General features: G+C 41.3%; 1 protein-coding gene across 1 annotated transcript; it reads right to left on the bottom strand.

Annotated features, from left to right (window-relative positions):
* Nucleotides 1-697: 697 nt before the first annotated feature.
* cbln4 (cerebellin 4 precursor) lies at nt 698-4044 on the bottom strand (the record flags this gene model as incomplete). Its single annotated transcript, XM_084184142.1, has 3 exons — nt 698-895; nt 1707-1823; nt 3748-4044. 3 exons carry the CDS (start codon nt 4042-4044, stop codon nt 698-700), a joined length of 612 nt encoding a protein of 203 aa, XP_084040268.1.
* Between the last annotated feature and the right edge of the window lie 13467 nt (nt 4045-17511).

Here is a 17511-nt window from a genome sequence, read left to right as displayed (position 1 = left end):
CTCCTTGACTGATAAATGTATCTGATTAAATCTACCTGGTCTCATTTAAAGGTGCATTAAATCATTAATTCAATACCTCCATTGTCAGACTCATTTCACAAGTTAATCCTGGTGTTAGAATGACACTCTCCAAATGAAGACAAGTGTCACTAATTATCACTTCTATAGAGAGCGTGTGTGACTGTACATGCAAGGAGGCGGTCATTTCATAGTTGGATGATAGACTTTGCTCTGAATTCGGCGTTGTAATACCACACATGCCAAACTTGCTAAGAGAAACAAATCAATTTCTCCCAAAGGAGACATCCTAAAAAGAGGCATGGTAACTTAGAAAGGTCTGTCATGTAAACTTTTTAGAATATACTATGCTAAACATATTCTGGGACTGTTAAGTTTGTGAGGGAAGAATTGTTGTGAAGTGTGGTTCCTCTGTTGAAGTTGTCAAGTAATAGGAGCATAGCAATGAGCTGTACTACGACATTTTCTGTAGTAGTATTGCATTTATAGAGGGATTCCCATTTCCATCAAACATCAACCCTTTTCAATGTCTCTTTTCTTGTCTCTGTAGCAATCCATGACCACGGAACATAATATAATCCATCCTTTGGCTAGATCCAACTGATGTAGAAATGTTTTAATTATACAGTGACAACACATTGTTGATAAAGTCATTTGAATGGTGGGGTTTTCTTTCTTTTTACAGAGGGAAAACAAGGAAACCAGAGAATGTAGAGTATTGCCATCCGCCAACTAGATTCCCCTTCTCCAGTTTAAGGTAGACTTTGTCCTCTTTATCCAAAAAGAGCAGAACTCCATTTGTGGCTGCCTCTCGAGTTACGTCTTTGTCACCCGCAAAAGCTGAGATGACAGGTTTCCCATTCAACATTAAGTTCACCTGGATGACCCAAAGAGACAGCAATGAGCAAACATGAACGAGACAGGGGAGAAATGCAGTTAATGTCCCTATAGTTCTATACTATAATATCTTGCCATGATATTACTGCAAGCCCATAGCCAAACATTGTAATCATCCACAGCTACTCACTGTAGCAATTTGCTATTCACTACTGTTATTGGTTAGAATATGTACAGTATGCAGAAGCCATTCCCTTGACGATGTACTTTGAAAAAACAACATTATTGTTTAGCTTAGTTTTGTCACTCTCTTAAATAGCCAGAATAATAAGATGGTATGTTTAATAAACTCATGTAGTCTCCTCCCACTTTTCACACCCAGAGAGAGCTCAGAATTCTCCAGGATTTGGAGCTTCGCAATGAAAAGACTAGAAATTGAGGCTACAATTGTGTAAACATACATCACCAAATTAGAAGATTATCCGTGCAGTGGCTGTTATTTCCCATGAATGTTTTACAGTACATTTTCCTAACATTAACACAGGTAATCTCATCTATTGAAATGAAGTTATTTGTCAGAGATTTGTTTCAGCTTCCTCTCATAACCTGCAGTGCACCATTCTGTCAATTCAAATCCAAAATGTCCAAATAGTCCTACACAGGAAATAGTTCAGAATAGATTTAGACACAATAGTCTTAGACACATTTCCTAATCTGTAATACACTGTAATAACTCCATTACAAGGCCCTATGTAGCCATAGCAAATGTATAGCAAATTATGTCTCTGGGGAATCAAATGATATCATAACTGGAGCTAAATTGCTGAAACAATTAGGCCAAAATTGCTTACCTGTATAGTCTGGCTCTGGTACACTTTTATAACGTGAAAATTAAAACTGTAGATCCCTTTTCTGGGAGACAAAAACACTGACTCCAATGTGAAATAGTTGCCTATATTCACAAGAACCTAGAGAAAGAAGAATAAAGCATTTTAGAAGATGAATAAATATTCTCCTCAATGATTCAACTGACTATTCAAATAATTGTGGCTTAACCACCAGCTTTTCATCTGGTCACACTCAAATTATGGTGACAAGACTGTTGTGTTAAATCTGATATTTCAGCGGTCGTAGACCCCTCAAAATGTACTGACAGTTTTAATCATGTGATGTGACACTCCATGCAGCTTATGACTCAGTATGTAAGGTCCTGCCAGTTGAGGTGCCACCAGGAGTTGTACTATCACTGTGATTTTAGGATCATTCAAACAGGGAAAAACCTTTAAATGTACTGCATTTACTTAAATAAATATGGCACTATCTCAATTGAGAGCTTGCTTGAACAAGGTGGCTTTAACAAGAACGATTTATTCCCATCATGTTCATATAAATCAACAGCGCTGCTCAGCTGGTGTGTGATTATCACAGTCTGTAAGTACCACCAGTGCCGTTTCTAGGCATAAGTGACATGCTTAGGTCTCTGCAGCCGCTAGCGGGCCCCCAACCCAAAAGAGGAAGTCAGTTAGGATAGTGGAGTTAGGATAGTAGTTCTTAGTTAGGATAGTCGAATACACAACGTGTAATTTCAAAACGTGGTATTACATCAGCAGTTTCCTCTTGTTATGTCAGTCACTGACAGTCACTCAATTAGCCCAACATTTTATAGATTGCTCGGTAAGTTAGTCTAGCCAGCAGTGGAGGCTGCTGATGGGAGGATGGCTCATAATAATGGCTGGAACGGAGCGATTGGAATGGTATCAAACACATGGAAACCATGTGTTTGATGTATTTGATACCATTCCACTAATTCCTCTCCAGCCGTTACCACGAGCCTGTCCTCCCCAATTAAGGTGCCACCAACCTCCTGTGCTAGCCAGCTATCTAAACATTGTAGTAATCATGGCCAAATTACTGAATTAGCTTTAAATCTGCTAAATGTTCTCTCCATCCCATGGCAAATGTGTAGAACTGCAGAAAATTAGCTTTGAAACTGCAAAGTTTCCTCTCCACCCCATGGCAAAATGAATAGAATTGCATTAAATTCATTTAAAAACTGCAGCATTTTCTCTCTGCCCAATTGAAAAATGTGTAGAATTGCATAAAATGTGCTTTAAAAAAGCTGCACAGTTTTCTCTCCGCCGCCAAGAGGGGGGCCACTAAAATGTTTTGCCTGCATGGTGGGGGGGCCCCTCAACCAAATCTAGCTTAGGGCCCCCAAAACGCTACAAACGGCCCTGGTACCACCCAATCAAATTGATGAAGCCAAACCAAGCATCTCTACTATGTGTGTGTGTGTGTGTGTGTGTGTGTGTGTGTGTGTGTGTGTGTGTGTGTGTGTGTGTGTGTGTGTGTGTGTGTGTGTGTGTGTGTGTGTGTGTGTGTGTGTGTGTGTGTGTGTGTGTGTGTGTGTGTGTGTGTGTGTGTGTGTGTGTGTGTGTGTGTGTGTCTGTGTGTCTGTGTGTAAAGAATGAGGGGTAAATTCAGGTGCATGTGTGATTGTGACAGTGAGTGTGCTATGTCCTATTCTCAGATGAACCTATGCTGCTGCCTGCAGGTCATTTATAGCCCTTTATTGTGTTTGATCACATGTGAGCTTTGTCATTATTATTGATCAACCATTCAAATTCAAATTAACCAATCAGTCAATCAATCATTAACTATTATTAATCAATGTAGGTTGCTCTCTAAACCACCTTTTAGACTCTTCCAAATGATATATTTTTAATTATTTCAATTGAGTTTTGCTGGGAAAATAACCTGTCACTGTGTAGCCTACAACGTTGATCCTACACAGCATTGCAGCGCAGTTTTATCAGTGCAACTTTGATGTTATAAAGTTGAAGTAAAATGAAACATTATATACTGTCTCAAAAACATACAAAACCGTCTTACTTGGTCGAAGTATATGATTCTTGTTTTATTGCTCATCTCCGACGGTTCGTGATTGTTGCTCCGGACCGCAGAAAAGGCGACCTTGGAGTTTGCCGCACGCACCGAAATGCCAAGAGGAGAGGACGAGCCCTTCCAATCCGTAGTCGGATTAGAGTCGCAAACCACAAGACATTTGCCCTCCAGGACTACAGGCTCTGTGTCATTCTGAGCTCCCACAAACTCAGAGATCAACGCCAAACTGAACATAAGAACAAGAGAGTTTACCATCACCTTATCCAACAACCGTAACAGCACCATTTTTAAAAAGACGCTCTCCGAATGAAGTTCCGAGTCCTCCTCTCTGGTCCCCCGCCGCAGACGTTTCTGACGCGTTAAAATTCTTATTGGATCCAGCCGTATGCTATATCGGTGAAAGACATATTTTCAACAACATCTAGATCTTCAAACGTTTACAATTGATCGAAATTATAATCCTGTTTATTTTATCTTTGTCTCATTTTCTTTTACATGGTGTTTGTGACTAAAATAATCATCCGAAATAGAGGGCTGCATGAGGGCTTCAATCTGAGAAGAAGAAGCGCAATGACTGGTTGATGCTCTGCTACTCTAAATTACGCGGTATGACTCCTAGTCCCCTTGGTGATATGCCTACGCACGGTCCAGACACATCCATTTACTAATGTATGTATGCAAATATTTTTCCCACTGTTAGTTTTTCTCCTATTATGCATCTTTATCCCCAGTTTTTAATCTTTGCATATTCCTCACAAACAGTATTTCTGTAGCCTATACCAGACCTCGTTCAGGAAAGTTACAACAATGGGATTGGATACATAATGCAAGGCATGGACTAGACTATTAATCAATTCGATCTTTGGTCATAAGCATAATTTTTTGGAGATCAAACCAAGCTTTTTGTTTAGAACAGTGGATATTTGGTATTTATTTACTTCAAACTTATAATAAGCGGTCTTTCAACTATTTAAAGCCTAACCCTCATAAAAAGTCCCTTAAATGAAACCAAACTAGCCTGAATGGATCTATTAAATGGTATGGAATCCACTTAATGGAATTACAAAGTTTTAGACACCTCTGCATGTAGACTCGTTGCCCCCTCTGTTCAGCTATTACATTCCACTCCTTGCAACAGGAGTGGCAAGGAGTGGAACATTAGCTAAAACGACTGTCAAGAATATGATGCTCTGTTGTAGTATACAAAGCTGCCGACTGGGCACAGATGTCAATACAACATCTATTCCATGTTGATTCAACATAATTTAATTGAAAGGACGTGGAAACAACGTTGATTCAACCAGTGTGTGCCCAGTGGCTGGTGTGTGAAGAGAGGCATCTATAAAATTGCTCAGCTTTGACTTTGGAACAGAGCACAAATTGAATTAATATTCCACCAGAAGCCCCCCAGCAATTCATTCATTTTTAAACAAATGCAATCTATAGGGGGGGATCAAAACTTTTTTGTCATCGGAATTACAGACTCTCGTTGGCAGTTATTGCCTATTCAAAATAAATGAGAGGATATGGAGGTTTTAAACAATGCCAATGCTGCTTAGCCCCATTATAGGCTGACACACCTAATTGTAAACTGACTTGCCACATATAGCGCATACTGTACATTAGTCACTGTAACAATGGTCCTAACAACGTCTGGTTAATGGTAACCACTGAATTTAGAGTAAAACTATTGGGTCAAAGAAGAATCAGAGTACAGCACCTACTATGACATAAGATTGACTGGCTGTTGCTTTCACCTCAGACAGTTGTATGATCAGTGGGAGGGAGACATGTAAGCCATTGGGAGATTGTTCAAGCTTGGGCCATCACAACATGGTCAGCAGTGGACACTTCAAGAGGCTAACTATCTAAGGATAAAAATAAGTATTGGTCACTGTGAATGGTTGTGGGTTTCTCTCTTGTGATTGTCTGTCTGTACAAGGTAAGTCCCTGACATTGCCATACCCTAAACTGTCTGAGGAAAATAAGTAGGCTAGCGGCAGGTAGCATAGCGGTTAGAGAGGTGAGCCAACAGCCGGAGGCAGCCCTCCAAAATCTGTGTATGTATGTATGTATTTCGGTGGGGTTGGATTAAAGGCGGAAGTCAAATTGCACGCGGACTGGGAAATGTTCTGGGTTGCCTCTGAGAATAGTATTGACGTATGTACTGACTCGGTGACTGAGTTCATCAGGAAGTGCATAGAGGATGTTGTTCCCACTGTGACGATTAGAACTTATCCAAACCAGAAACCGTGGATAGGTGGCAGCATTCACGCAAAACTGAAAGCACGGACCACCACATTTAACCACGGCAAGGTGACTGGGAACATGGACGTGTACAAACAGACCAGCTATGCCCTCTGTAAGGCAATCAAAGAGGTAAAACAACAGTCCAGGGACAAAGTGGAGTCCCAATTCAACAGCTCAGACAAGAGACACACCGTGACCGACATGAGTAAGACATTTATGCATGTTAACCCTCGCTAAGCTGCCGGCCCAGACAGCATCCCAAGCTGCGTCCTGAGAGCATGACCAGCTGGCTGGATTGTTTACGGACATATTCAATCTCTCCCTTTCCCAGTCTGTTGTCCCCACTTGCTTGAAAATGTCCACCATTGTTCCTGTACCCAAGAAAGCAAAGGTATCTGAACTAAATGACTATCGCCCCATAGCACTCACTTCTGTCATCATGAAGTGCTTTGAGAGGCTAGTTAAGGATCATATCACCTCCACCTTACCTGACACCCTAGACCCACTACAATTTGCATACTGCCCCAAAAGATCCATGGATGACGCAATCGAACCCCGCCCTGTGCAGCTGGGTCCTGGACTTCCTGACGGGCCGATTCCAGGTGGTGAAGGTAGGCAACAACACCTCTACCACACTGACCCTCAACACGGGGGCCCCACAAGGTTGCGTGCTCAGCCCCCTCCTGTACTCCCTGTTCACCTATGACTGTGTGGCCACGCACGTCTCCAACTCAATCATCAAGTTTACAGACGACACAACAGTGTTAGGCCTGATTACCAACAACAACGAGACAGCCTACAGGGAGGAGGTGAGGCGCCTGGCGGAGTAGTGCCAGGAAAATAGCCTCTTGCTCAACGTCAACAAAATGAAGGAGCTGATCGTAGACTTCAGGAGACAGCAGAGAGAGCACGGGCCAATCCACATCGACAGGGCCGCAGTGGAGAGAGTAAAAAGCTTGAAGTCCTCTGCGTACACATCACTGACAACCTGAAATGGTCCATCCACACAGAAAGTGTGGTGAAGAAGGCGCAACACCACCTTTTCAACCTCAGGATGCTGAAGAAATTCGGCTTGGCCCCTAAGACCCTCACAAACTTCTTGAAAAACAGCGTCTATCTCCAGGCCATCAGACTGTTAAATAGTCACCCAGTACCCTGCCCTGAACTTAGTCACTGTTACTAGCTGGCTACCACCCAGTACTCTACCCACCACCCTAGATACTGCTGCCCTATGTACATAGTCATTTAACACTGGTCACTTTAATAATGTTTGCATACTGTTTTACCCACTTCAAATGTATATAATGTATTCTAGTCAATGCTCATCCAATATAACTATTGCTTTACACACCTTTCCTATTCATATACTGTCCATACTCTCTATACACACCGTTATATACAGTATATTGAGTTGCCCTCAGAACAGCCTCAATTCGTCGGGGCATGGACTCTACAAGGTGTCGAAAGCATTCTACATGGATGCTGGCCCATGTTGACGCCAATGCTTCCCATAGTTGCATCAAGTTGACTGTATGTCCTTTGGGTGGTGGACCATTCTTGAAACTGTTCAGTGTTAAAAACCCAGCAGCGTTGCAGTTCTTGACACAAACCACTGTGCCTGGCACCTACTACCATACCCTGTTCAAAGGCACTTACATTTTTGTCTTGCCCATTCACCCTCTGAATAGCACACATACACAATCCATGTCTCAATTGTCTCAAGGCTTAAAAATTATTCTTGTCATGTGAATTTCTATCTCTAATTCAACCTAAGCTTGAATCATTACCAGAGGTTGTAAGGCTCTGGTTTTAATCATCAATGATTCAAGGTCCACAACCACGAAGAACGATTTTTTGTATGTTTATTCATGGAGAGCTCTGGCGCTAAAAACACATACATACTGTTTTTATACTTCTTGACAAACAAAGGCACTATGCTCCTCCCACCTTTAGGTGGCTTTCTTAAACAGTTCCCGCCTTCTCCTTTACCCTTGAATGTTTAGTACCCCCTCTGTTAGTGGGTTGACACTACATGATAATTCGAATATCGTATACACATTTCTACTGTATTTGGGGTGAAATCCTTTAGTCATTATTTTTAATACACAAATTAATCTATCAATTCTTTAACCTGTCGCCTCCCCTTCATCTACACTGATTGAAGTGGATTTAACAAGTGACATCAATAAGGGACCATAGCTTTCACCTGGATTCACCTGGTCAGTCTATGTCATGGAAAGACCATGTGTTCTTAATGTTTTGTATACTCAGTGCCTTCAGAAAGTGTTCACACCCCTTGACTTTTTCCACATTTTGTTGTGTAACAGCTTGCATTTAAAATAAGATTTTGTGTCACTGGCCTACACACAATACCCATAATATTTGTACAAATTAATTAAAAATGATAAGCTGAAATGTCTTGAGTCAATAAGTATTCAACCCCTTTGTTATGGCAAGCCTAAAAAAGTTCAGGAGTAAAAATGTGCTTAACAAGTCACATCATAAGTTGAATAGACCAACTCTGTGTGCAATAAAAGTGTTTAATATGATTTTTGAATGACTACCTCATCTCTGTACCCCACACAAACAATTATCTGTAAGGTCCCTCAGTCGAGCAGTGAATTTTAAACACAGATCCAACCACAAAGACCAGGGAGGTTTTTCAATACCTCGCAAAGAAGGGCACCTATTGGTAGATGGGTAAAAAAAAAAGCAGACATTAAATATCACTTTGAGCATGGTGAAGTTATTTGGATGGTGTATCAATACACCCAGTCACTACAAAGATCCTTCCTAACTCAGTTATCAGAGAGGAAGGAAACCGCTCAGGGTTTTCACCATGAGGCCAATGGTGACATTAAAACAGTTACAGAGTTAAATGACTGTGATAGGAGAAACCTAAGGATGGATCAACAACATTGTAGTTACTCCACAATACTTACCTAAATGACAGAGTGAAAAGAAGGAAGCCTGTACAGAATAAAAAATATTCCAAAACATGCATTCTGTTTGCAATAAGGCACTAAAGTAAAACTGTAAAATAAATGTGACAAAGAAAGGAACATTATGTCCTGAATACAAAGTGTTGTTTGGGGCAAATCCAACACATCACTGAGTACCACTCTTCATATTTTCAAGCATGGTAGTGGCTGCATCATGTTATGGGCATTGTTCCCTCAAAACGCCTCGATCACACCGACAGCATTAATACATTTTGGCACAACAGAAGTACATTACTTTCCAATGGAACGCTGTGTTTGCCTTGCAGCAGAAGCAATTTCAGTACGTTCTGCGTGGTGCATACGTTGAATGTGTCGAACGTATGCATGAAATTGTATCCGTAGACTTGACAGAAAGTAGCAAAATGTAAATGTTGTTGCACACATATCCAGAAAAATAAATTGTGGGATTACATAGTAAAAAAAGCTTTACTGCAGAATTTCTTTGACATTTTAATTCATTTATTTGTATTTAGTAGCATGAATCAATATTATTTATTTAATGAATTGTGTCAGCCTATAATATATTTTCCCTCCAAAATGTATAGTTTTGGAGGGAATTGCAATAATAAATAGTCAAGATAGTAGAGAGTAGAGAGTAGGCTCTTTCAACAATGAGACCAACGTTGAGGAAGGTGGTCTTGATTGCGCTGTTGGACCGGGACCATCCCCGCCGAAAGCGCAGGTCTGTGTGGGTGCAGGGATGGTTGAAGTTCTGAAAGCATGCATGGGAGTTCCACCGTGTCATTCAAAATCTTTGACTGTTTGGAGAGGAATTCCGAGGCTACTTTCGTCTGGACTGAAGCCAGTTCGATCACATGCTCCAGATGGTTGGAGCCAGGATCGCCAGGATGGATACCAACTACTGGGAGTCTATCAGCCCAGTTGAATGCCTGGCAATTTGTCTCCGGTAAGCTAAATTCAAGTGCATTTTTAAAGCCTTTGATACCATAATTGATTGATATTAGATATATTTTATGTCAAACCGAGCTAGCTAACGGGCTCTCTAGTAAATAGCCCCTATGTGACATCAGATGTACTTTTACAGAATATTCATTAGGCCTATTACTTTTCCCAAAGTTGGTTTAAAATAGGTTTTAGATCCTTTTTTAATGATTAAATGTTACCAAATGAAAATAAAGCTGGGGTGCCTTCTGCCCTAATGAAGGTAGGCTATTCTTCTTCAGGACCCCTTGTTGTTCAAGACAGTCATTCATTACATTCTTATTGTAATCATGTACACTCTTAGAAAAAATGGTTCCAAAAGGGTTCTTCGGCTCTCCCCATAGGATAACCCTTTTTGGTTCCAGGTAGAACTATTTTGGGTTCAATGTAGAACCCTTTGGGGAAAAGGTTCTACATGGAAGCCAATAGGGTTCTAATTGGAACCGAAAACTGTTATTCAAAGGGTTCTCCTATGGGGACAGCCGGAGAACACTTTTAGGTTCTAGATAGCACCTTTTTTTCTCAGAGTGTAGAGTTGGCCTGGGCTACAGTTGATTGGTACAGTCATAGACTGAATTGTACGGTTGCAAGGCATTGTTAATGATGGTTGATGAGTATTGCAATATAATTAGTAGAGCATAATAAACAATAGTGAGGTAGCTATATGAGTAGATAGAATATGTGGGTGGAATTCAAGTTACACAATATTGATACTTATTTTGAATTATATTTCAGATTCCTGACGACAGGGGACTCCAACAGGAACATCGGATTCAGCTTCCAAGTTGGACGGTCCACAGTGGCAGGCATTGTCCCCTCTGTGGCACAAGCCATTTGGGACTGCCTGGTCGGCGAATACATGCCTGTCCCCAAGGAGGAAGACTGGAGGGCCATCGCTGCTGAGTTCCTGGAGAGGTTGGATTTCCCCAACTGTCTTGGCTCCATTGACGGGAAACATGTGGTAATCTAGGCTCCACCGAGCTCGGGTTCGCAATTCTACAACTACAAGGGTACATATTCCGTTGTACTCTTGGCTGTTGTAGATGCCAACTACTGTTTCCGTGTCATCGATGTTGGTGCTTACAGCAAGGGAAGTGATGGCGGGACCCTCCGGGACTCTGCCTTTCACCAGGCACTTCAGGATGGCACTCTGGAGATTCCGGCAGTGACGAGGCCTTCCCTTTGAGGCCCAACCTCATGAGGCCCTATGCTGGAAGCCAGCTGCCGCTGCCAAGACCTGTAATGATAATCAACAAACGACTGTCCAGGGCAAGGTTAGTTGATGAATGCGCCTTTGGGATTCTGGCAGCCTGGTGGAGGATGTATCGGAGAGTGCTTGGTCTCAGCCCCTCAAATGTCGATGCCTGCGTGAAGGCCAGGTGTTCTCCACAACTACCTGCGGAGGGCATCCCAGGATCAGCTCCGGATGGAGATGGACACGCCAAATGGTCACCTACCTGATGTCACCAGGGCAGGTGCCAACAACACCCCCAGACAGGCACTCCAGGTGAGGGAGAAGCTGACCACCTACAGTACTTCGCATTGCCAGCAGGTGAAGTCCCATGGCAGCATGCCGTGGAGTGAAATGGCTCTTTTAAGAGCCCCCTAACACTAAGGTTATTTTAAGAACCATTCACCGTTGTCCATAAAATTGCATTTTTCCCTCAGATTATTTCATGTCTCATTGTCTCTCTTCATTTGGAAGTATTGCTGTAAAAACTAATTTCACTGATATGGGAATAGATTAACTACATAGGCCTGAACAGTAGGATATTTGACAGATAATATAGACCATATAGTTGCAACTGTCCAATGTTATGGATGGGGCTATATTCAATGAACAATGTTATTATGCATGTTATTAGGCCTATATCTAATGACTGTGTTTATTCATCATTTACAACAGTATATGGAGTTATATTAAGTGCCATTTGGGAGTAAAGACCACACCTTAACCCCTTCCCTCTCCCATTAACATCAGTATGATTCTATCCTCCATTTGTTCAACAACCGCATGCGACCATCTGCAACACATGTAGATACCTGCATTCAGTATAGTTGCAACGCTGTCATAACGCTGTCATGTGATCAAGGCGTAAACTGCGCGTGGGCGCGCAACCCGGAGACTGCCACACAGTGAACTTCACTCAACTTTCTAGAGCAGTGGTCACCAACCCTTTGATCGTGATCGACTGGTCAATCTCCAAGGCATTTATTTAGAATTCAAGGCACACTTAACCTGCATGGCTACCAAAGTATTCTGCAGCGATACGCCATCCCATCTGGTTTGGGCTTAGTGGGTCTACAATTTGTTTTTCAACAGGACAATGACCCAACACACCTCCAGGCTGTGTAATGGCTATTTGACCAAGAAGGAGAGTGATGGAGTGCTGCATGAGATGACCTGGCCTCAACAATCACTGGACCTCAACCCAATTGAGATGGTTCGGGATGAGTTGGACCACAGAGTGAAGGAAAAGCAGCCAACAAGTGCTCAGTATATGTGGGAAGTCCTTCAAGACTGTTGGAAAAGCATTCCTCATGAAGCTGGTTGAGAGAATGCCAAGAGTGTGCAAAGCTGTCATCAAGGCAAAGGGTGGCTATTTGAAGAATTTCAAATATACAATATATTTTGATTTGTTTAACACTTCTTTGGTTACTACATGATTCCATATGTGTTATTTCATAGTTTTGATGTATTCACTATTATTCTACAATGTAGAAAATAGTAAAAATAAAGAAAAACCCTTGAATGAGTAGGTGTGTCCAAACTTTGGACTGGTACTGTATATATATATATATATATATATATATATATATATATATATATATATATATATATATATATATATATATATTTATTTATTTTTGCCTGTTTTGCATGTTATTTTGGCATTATTACGTGTCACATATCAGTTTGCAAACAATGTAAAAAAATAAATATATTTTAGTTAATAAAGCCGCATACAAACATGTTCTCTGTTTTGCTTTCTTGAGTAAGGCAGCTCCAAAATGCAGGTGTTTCAGCCTAGCTCAGTGCTTTCTGTGGGGGTGGGGCAGCCAGCGGAAAATATGGAGCGTAGGGGTTGGTAATGTTCTCTAGTTGCGCCATGATTGGCTCAGTGTTCTGTCACTCATGGGGACACTACGTCACCGCAAAATCTACGGGAAGAGCTTGAAAATTCAAGCCCCTTGGGTGCTGCCATAGATTTACATTAGAAGTGCCCATACACGAAGGCTGAAGGTCATTGGCCACAGATAAAATGACGTCAAATCACGTTATATCTACCGTAGCATTGATTGGACTGATCATGTCAACATCATACTTTCAAAATCTTAGCTCGCAAGCTAAACAAGCAGTCATCATCATATATCAAATAGACAATCTGCTGGCAAATCCTTTTCAATTCTTGTCATATGAAGAGAAATTATAGATAAAATGTATCAGTGCTCATCGGCCATTGGACATAAACATTACACAGTTGGAAATCGCAAATTCAACAATGAGTGGTTTGGCAGGAATCAGTGGCTAACTGCAAGCGTTGCAAAGCAATCAATAGCCTGCTATTCAGTGGAGTGGCTGTGTGGTCCAAGTCTGGGTTTAACGGTTTCTTTTCCAAGCTTAAAAGGATTAACATTCACATGCAGCACCATGGGCCAGAAAAGGTTGAATACATTGGCCTTGCTGTCAATGCAGCATGACTTCTGCCGCATTCAAAACAACTGGAAACTCGGAACTGGTTAAATCTCAGACATCAGTGAGTTCAAGACAACTGGGAACTTTTGCTCTGACTGGGAAAATATTTTTTGAATGGTCATCCAACTCAGAATTCCAAGTTGGGAACTCTGGCCTCTTTCTAGAGCTCCGACCTGAAGATCACTGACGTCATGATTCGACCTTGTTTTTTCCCCAAGTTCCCATACTAAGTGTATTTTGTGTAGTAAGCTGTTAGTAGCCAATGTGCCTCACCCTGATAAGTTGGCCCCGTTCCCCCTCATAACTTAGCCTACTGTTCTGACTTGGTGGTGCACATGTAGCCTATAGCCTGTTTTAGAGAAATGTCATCATCAAATATTGTAAGAGCTTTCTTTTTCTGCTTATATGCCCCCTTTATTTATCCTATGGTTCTGACTTGGTGTACAGGGAGAATACTGTAAGAACGGCCCATTAATTCTGTCACTGTACATTTCAAAAGTGCTGAAGAAATAGTTATATTGACTACGTCCGTCCTAGCTCGCTCATTAATGTCTTAATCAAAATTACGGATCCGCTCGTCGTCCCCTTATCCCATAGTTTGTACATCTCAATTGTCAGTAGAAATCACATATGTTTAAGCAAAGTCAGCCATATCAGCTATGTTTTTTTAAAAGGCAGTAAATGAGGCTGAATGAACTGTTTCGCTGCCAGACAAGGCTCTGCTGATAGCCAGGTGTAGCAGTGGTAAGGATTCACTCCATGGTGCTGAAGAGAAAGTTCTGTTGTTGGGACAGCTTTATGTAGGCCCTAACACTTTGTGGGCACAGTTTGTCACCATTATAGTGCAATTAATGTATTGTTTAGTGTTGTGTTGTGTAGTGGCTTTATTGGCATGCATCTAAACATGTTATTTATTTTTTGCCCCACCAAGACTTACATGCTAAAATTGCCACTGCCCCTGATTGTATGCATATAATTACCTGATCTATCATCAGTATCACTGCCATCGTTATACATAGTTTATATTCTTGTGTTCTTTGTCTACTGGCGTTGACACTTTTTCAAACATTTTCTATTGATACTTTAAGTTGACACTTTTTTAAATGTTTTATATTGATACTGCACTTTTGAGGAAGAGCTTGCAAGTAAGTGTAACGAGTATTATTGTCTTATGTGTATTTCACCTAAATCCTTTCATTAGTTTGTATTTTCCATATCCATGGAGTGTGAGTGTATCGATTGCTCTGTGGTATATTGCTCTGGCCTGCAGTACCTTCAAGTCAGCCACAGGATTTTCCTCTGTACATGTAGCATAAACGTTTAGAACAAGTGAAACTTCATGTAATTTTGATGTAATGTATTTCAACACTGTTTTGTTGCTAGCGAACCTTTTGTGATGAAATATTATTGTGCTGAAAGAGTTTTCTACCGAGTGGTGCAATGTTAGGCAAGCTACCTACAGTACATGCTAGCAGGCTGTCTGTAACGTAGCTTCCCTCGTGCAGGCACTTGCTCACTTTACTTTTTTGTAATGTGAAGTGTAATACACACAAACGTATTTATGTTTATAATGCAGAGCTTTTATCGAATCTAGAACATTATTACTTTGGAGTAATGGTATTATTTCAAAGAAATATGTGGATCCCTTGAATGTACAGTATCTGAGTCTGTTTTGATTATACCGAGGAGAGGTGTGCACTGTGTGCAGCATTGAGAAGCTCACCATTCATTGTATTGTATTGCATTTGTTTAATCCAATCCAGATAAATAAAATACCAGAAACCGGCAACTAGTGTCCAGAGTCCTGTTCGTTACCAATACACCAGAACACAACGCATAAAAGTAGCCAGACCGGCTACATATGGTGCAAGTAAGCATTCCACTGTACGGTTTACACCTGCTGTATCCTTTGCATGTGACAAATAAATTTGATTTGATTTGGTTTGATATAGTGTGTGTTTACCAGAGACAATAATGTGAAGACCAACATGACCTGCACCAGAGTCAGGTTAGGATAGAGGCCAAGGACTAGATGTGTATTTTAACCTGGAGTTATTCCTTATTGTAGGCTACTACTTTCACCACTTTCACTCTCACTCAGTTTAGCCCAAGGCCATAGACAGACAGGTGTGGTGCAGTGGTCTAAGGCACTGCATCGCAGTGCTAGCTGTGCAACTAGAGATCCTGGTTCGAATCCAGGCTCTGTCGTAGCCGGCCGCGACCGGGAGACCCATGGGGTGGCGCACAATTGGCCCAGGGTAGGGGAGGGAATGGCCGGCAGGGATGTAGAGCATGGCGTTTGCAACGGCAGGGTTGTGGGGTCGATTCCCACGGGGGGCCAGTATGAAAAAAATAATAATGTATGCACTCACTAACTGTAAGTCGCTCTGGATAAGAGCGTCTGCTAAATGACTAAAATGTAAATGTAAGGTGAATCCTTAAAGAGATGGGTGTGGCTAAGACTTAAGAGGGTTTGAATGGGTGTAAACAAAGCACAGCTCTCTGGCAAGTTAAAACTTTGAAAGGCTTTTTCTGAAAACTGGGTATACAAGATTATCAACTTTTAAAGCAGCATAGCTTTCCCATAGCTTTCTCCAACTGTAGTGTATGATATACCATTACGGAGGTCTGAGTCTATACTTTTATACAATATAAAAAAAAAAGCAAGTCACTTAAATTTGACATGAAGAGAAATTGCATCACAAATTTCGGTTGGACCTTGTGTGCAAGTGACCAATAAAGTGATCTTAATCTTATGGGCCTTTCATAACACGAGCTCCTAAGTGGCGCAGTGGTCTAAGGCACTGCATCGCAGTGCTAACTGTCCCACTAGAGATCCTGGTTCGAATCCAGGCTCTGTCGCAGCCGGCCGCGACCGGGAGACTCATGGGCGGCGCACAATTGGCCCAGCGTCGTCCAGGGTAGGGGAGGGAATGGCCGGCAGGGATGTAGCTCAGTTGATAGAGCATGGCGTTTGCAACGCCAGGGTTGTGGGTTCGATTCCCATGGGGGGCCAGTATAAAAAAAAAAAAAAAAAACTGTAAGTCGCTCTGGATAAGAGCGTCTGCTAAATGACAAAAATGTAAATGTAAAATAACATGCATCCATTTCACAGAGGTCTATATAATCCAACTTTAGCTCATACTTCCTTCCGTCAGTGTTGTTAACAAAACATTTAAAGTAGCCTACAGTACATGCACTACCCTCCATATGTATTTGGACAGTGAAGCTAAAATCTTAAATTTGGCTCTATACTCCAGTATTTTGGATTTGAGATCAAATGTTTTTAATGAGGCAATGGTACCGAATGTCACCTTTTATTTAAGGGTATTTTCATACATATCTGTTTTACCGTTTTGAAATATAAGCACTTTATGTTTTTAGTCCTCACCATGTGAAGAAGTCATAAGTATTTGGACAAATTCACTTATAGTGTATCAAAGTAGTCCAAAGTTTAGTATTTGCTCCCATATCCCTTGCACGCAATGACTACATCAAGCTTGTGACTCTACAAACTCGTTGGATGCATTTGCAGTTTGTTTTGGTTGTATTTTGGGTTAGGTTTTGCCAATCTAAATGCTCCAATCTAAAATTCTGGAGCATACAGCCAAATATGTTTTTTTAGCTTCACTGTCGAAATACATATGGAGGGGAGTGTCGGTACTGGTCAAAGGTTATTATTGTCCTAATTCAAAGGATTAATAGGAAATACTATTGATTGTCTGTTGCTCACAGGAATGGAACCAGACTAGTCTGGAATACTAAAGAGTATAATTTCCTCGTGTAAATAAAGGTTATATTGCTTTAACATATCTATTTGAATAGAGTGATTGTTAACAGACAGTGGACTTGTTATCTTAA

This window comes from Coregonus lavaretus (assembly GCF_964263955.1).
Source record: "Coregonus lavaretus genome assembly, chromosome: 20".
NCBI classification, from domain to species: domain Eukaryota; kingdom Metazoa; phylum Chordata; class Actinopteri; order Salmoniformes; family Salmonidae; genus Coregonus; species Coregonus lavaretus.
Note: the sequence above shows the minus strand (reverse complement) of the source record. Positions and strands in the feature narration are given on the sequence as shown.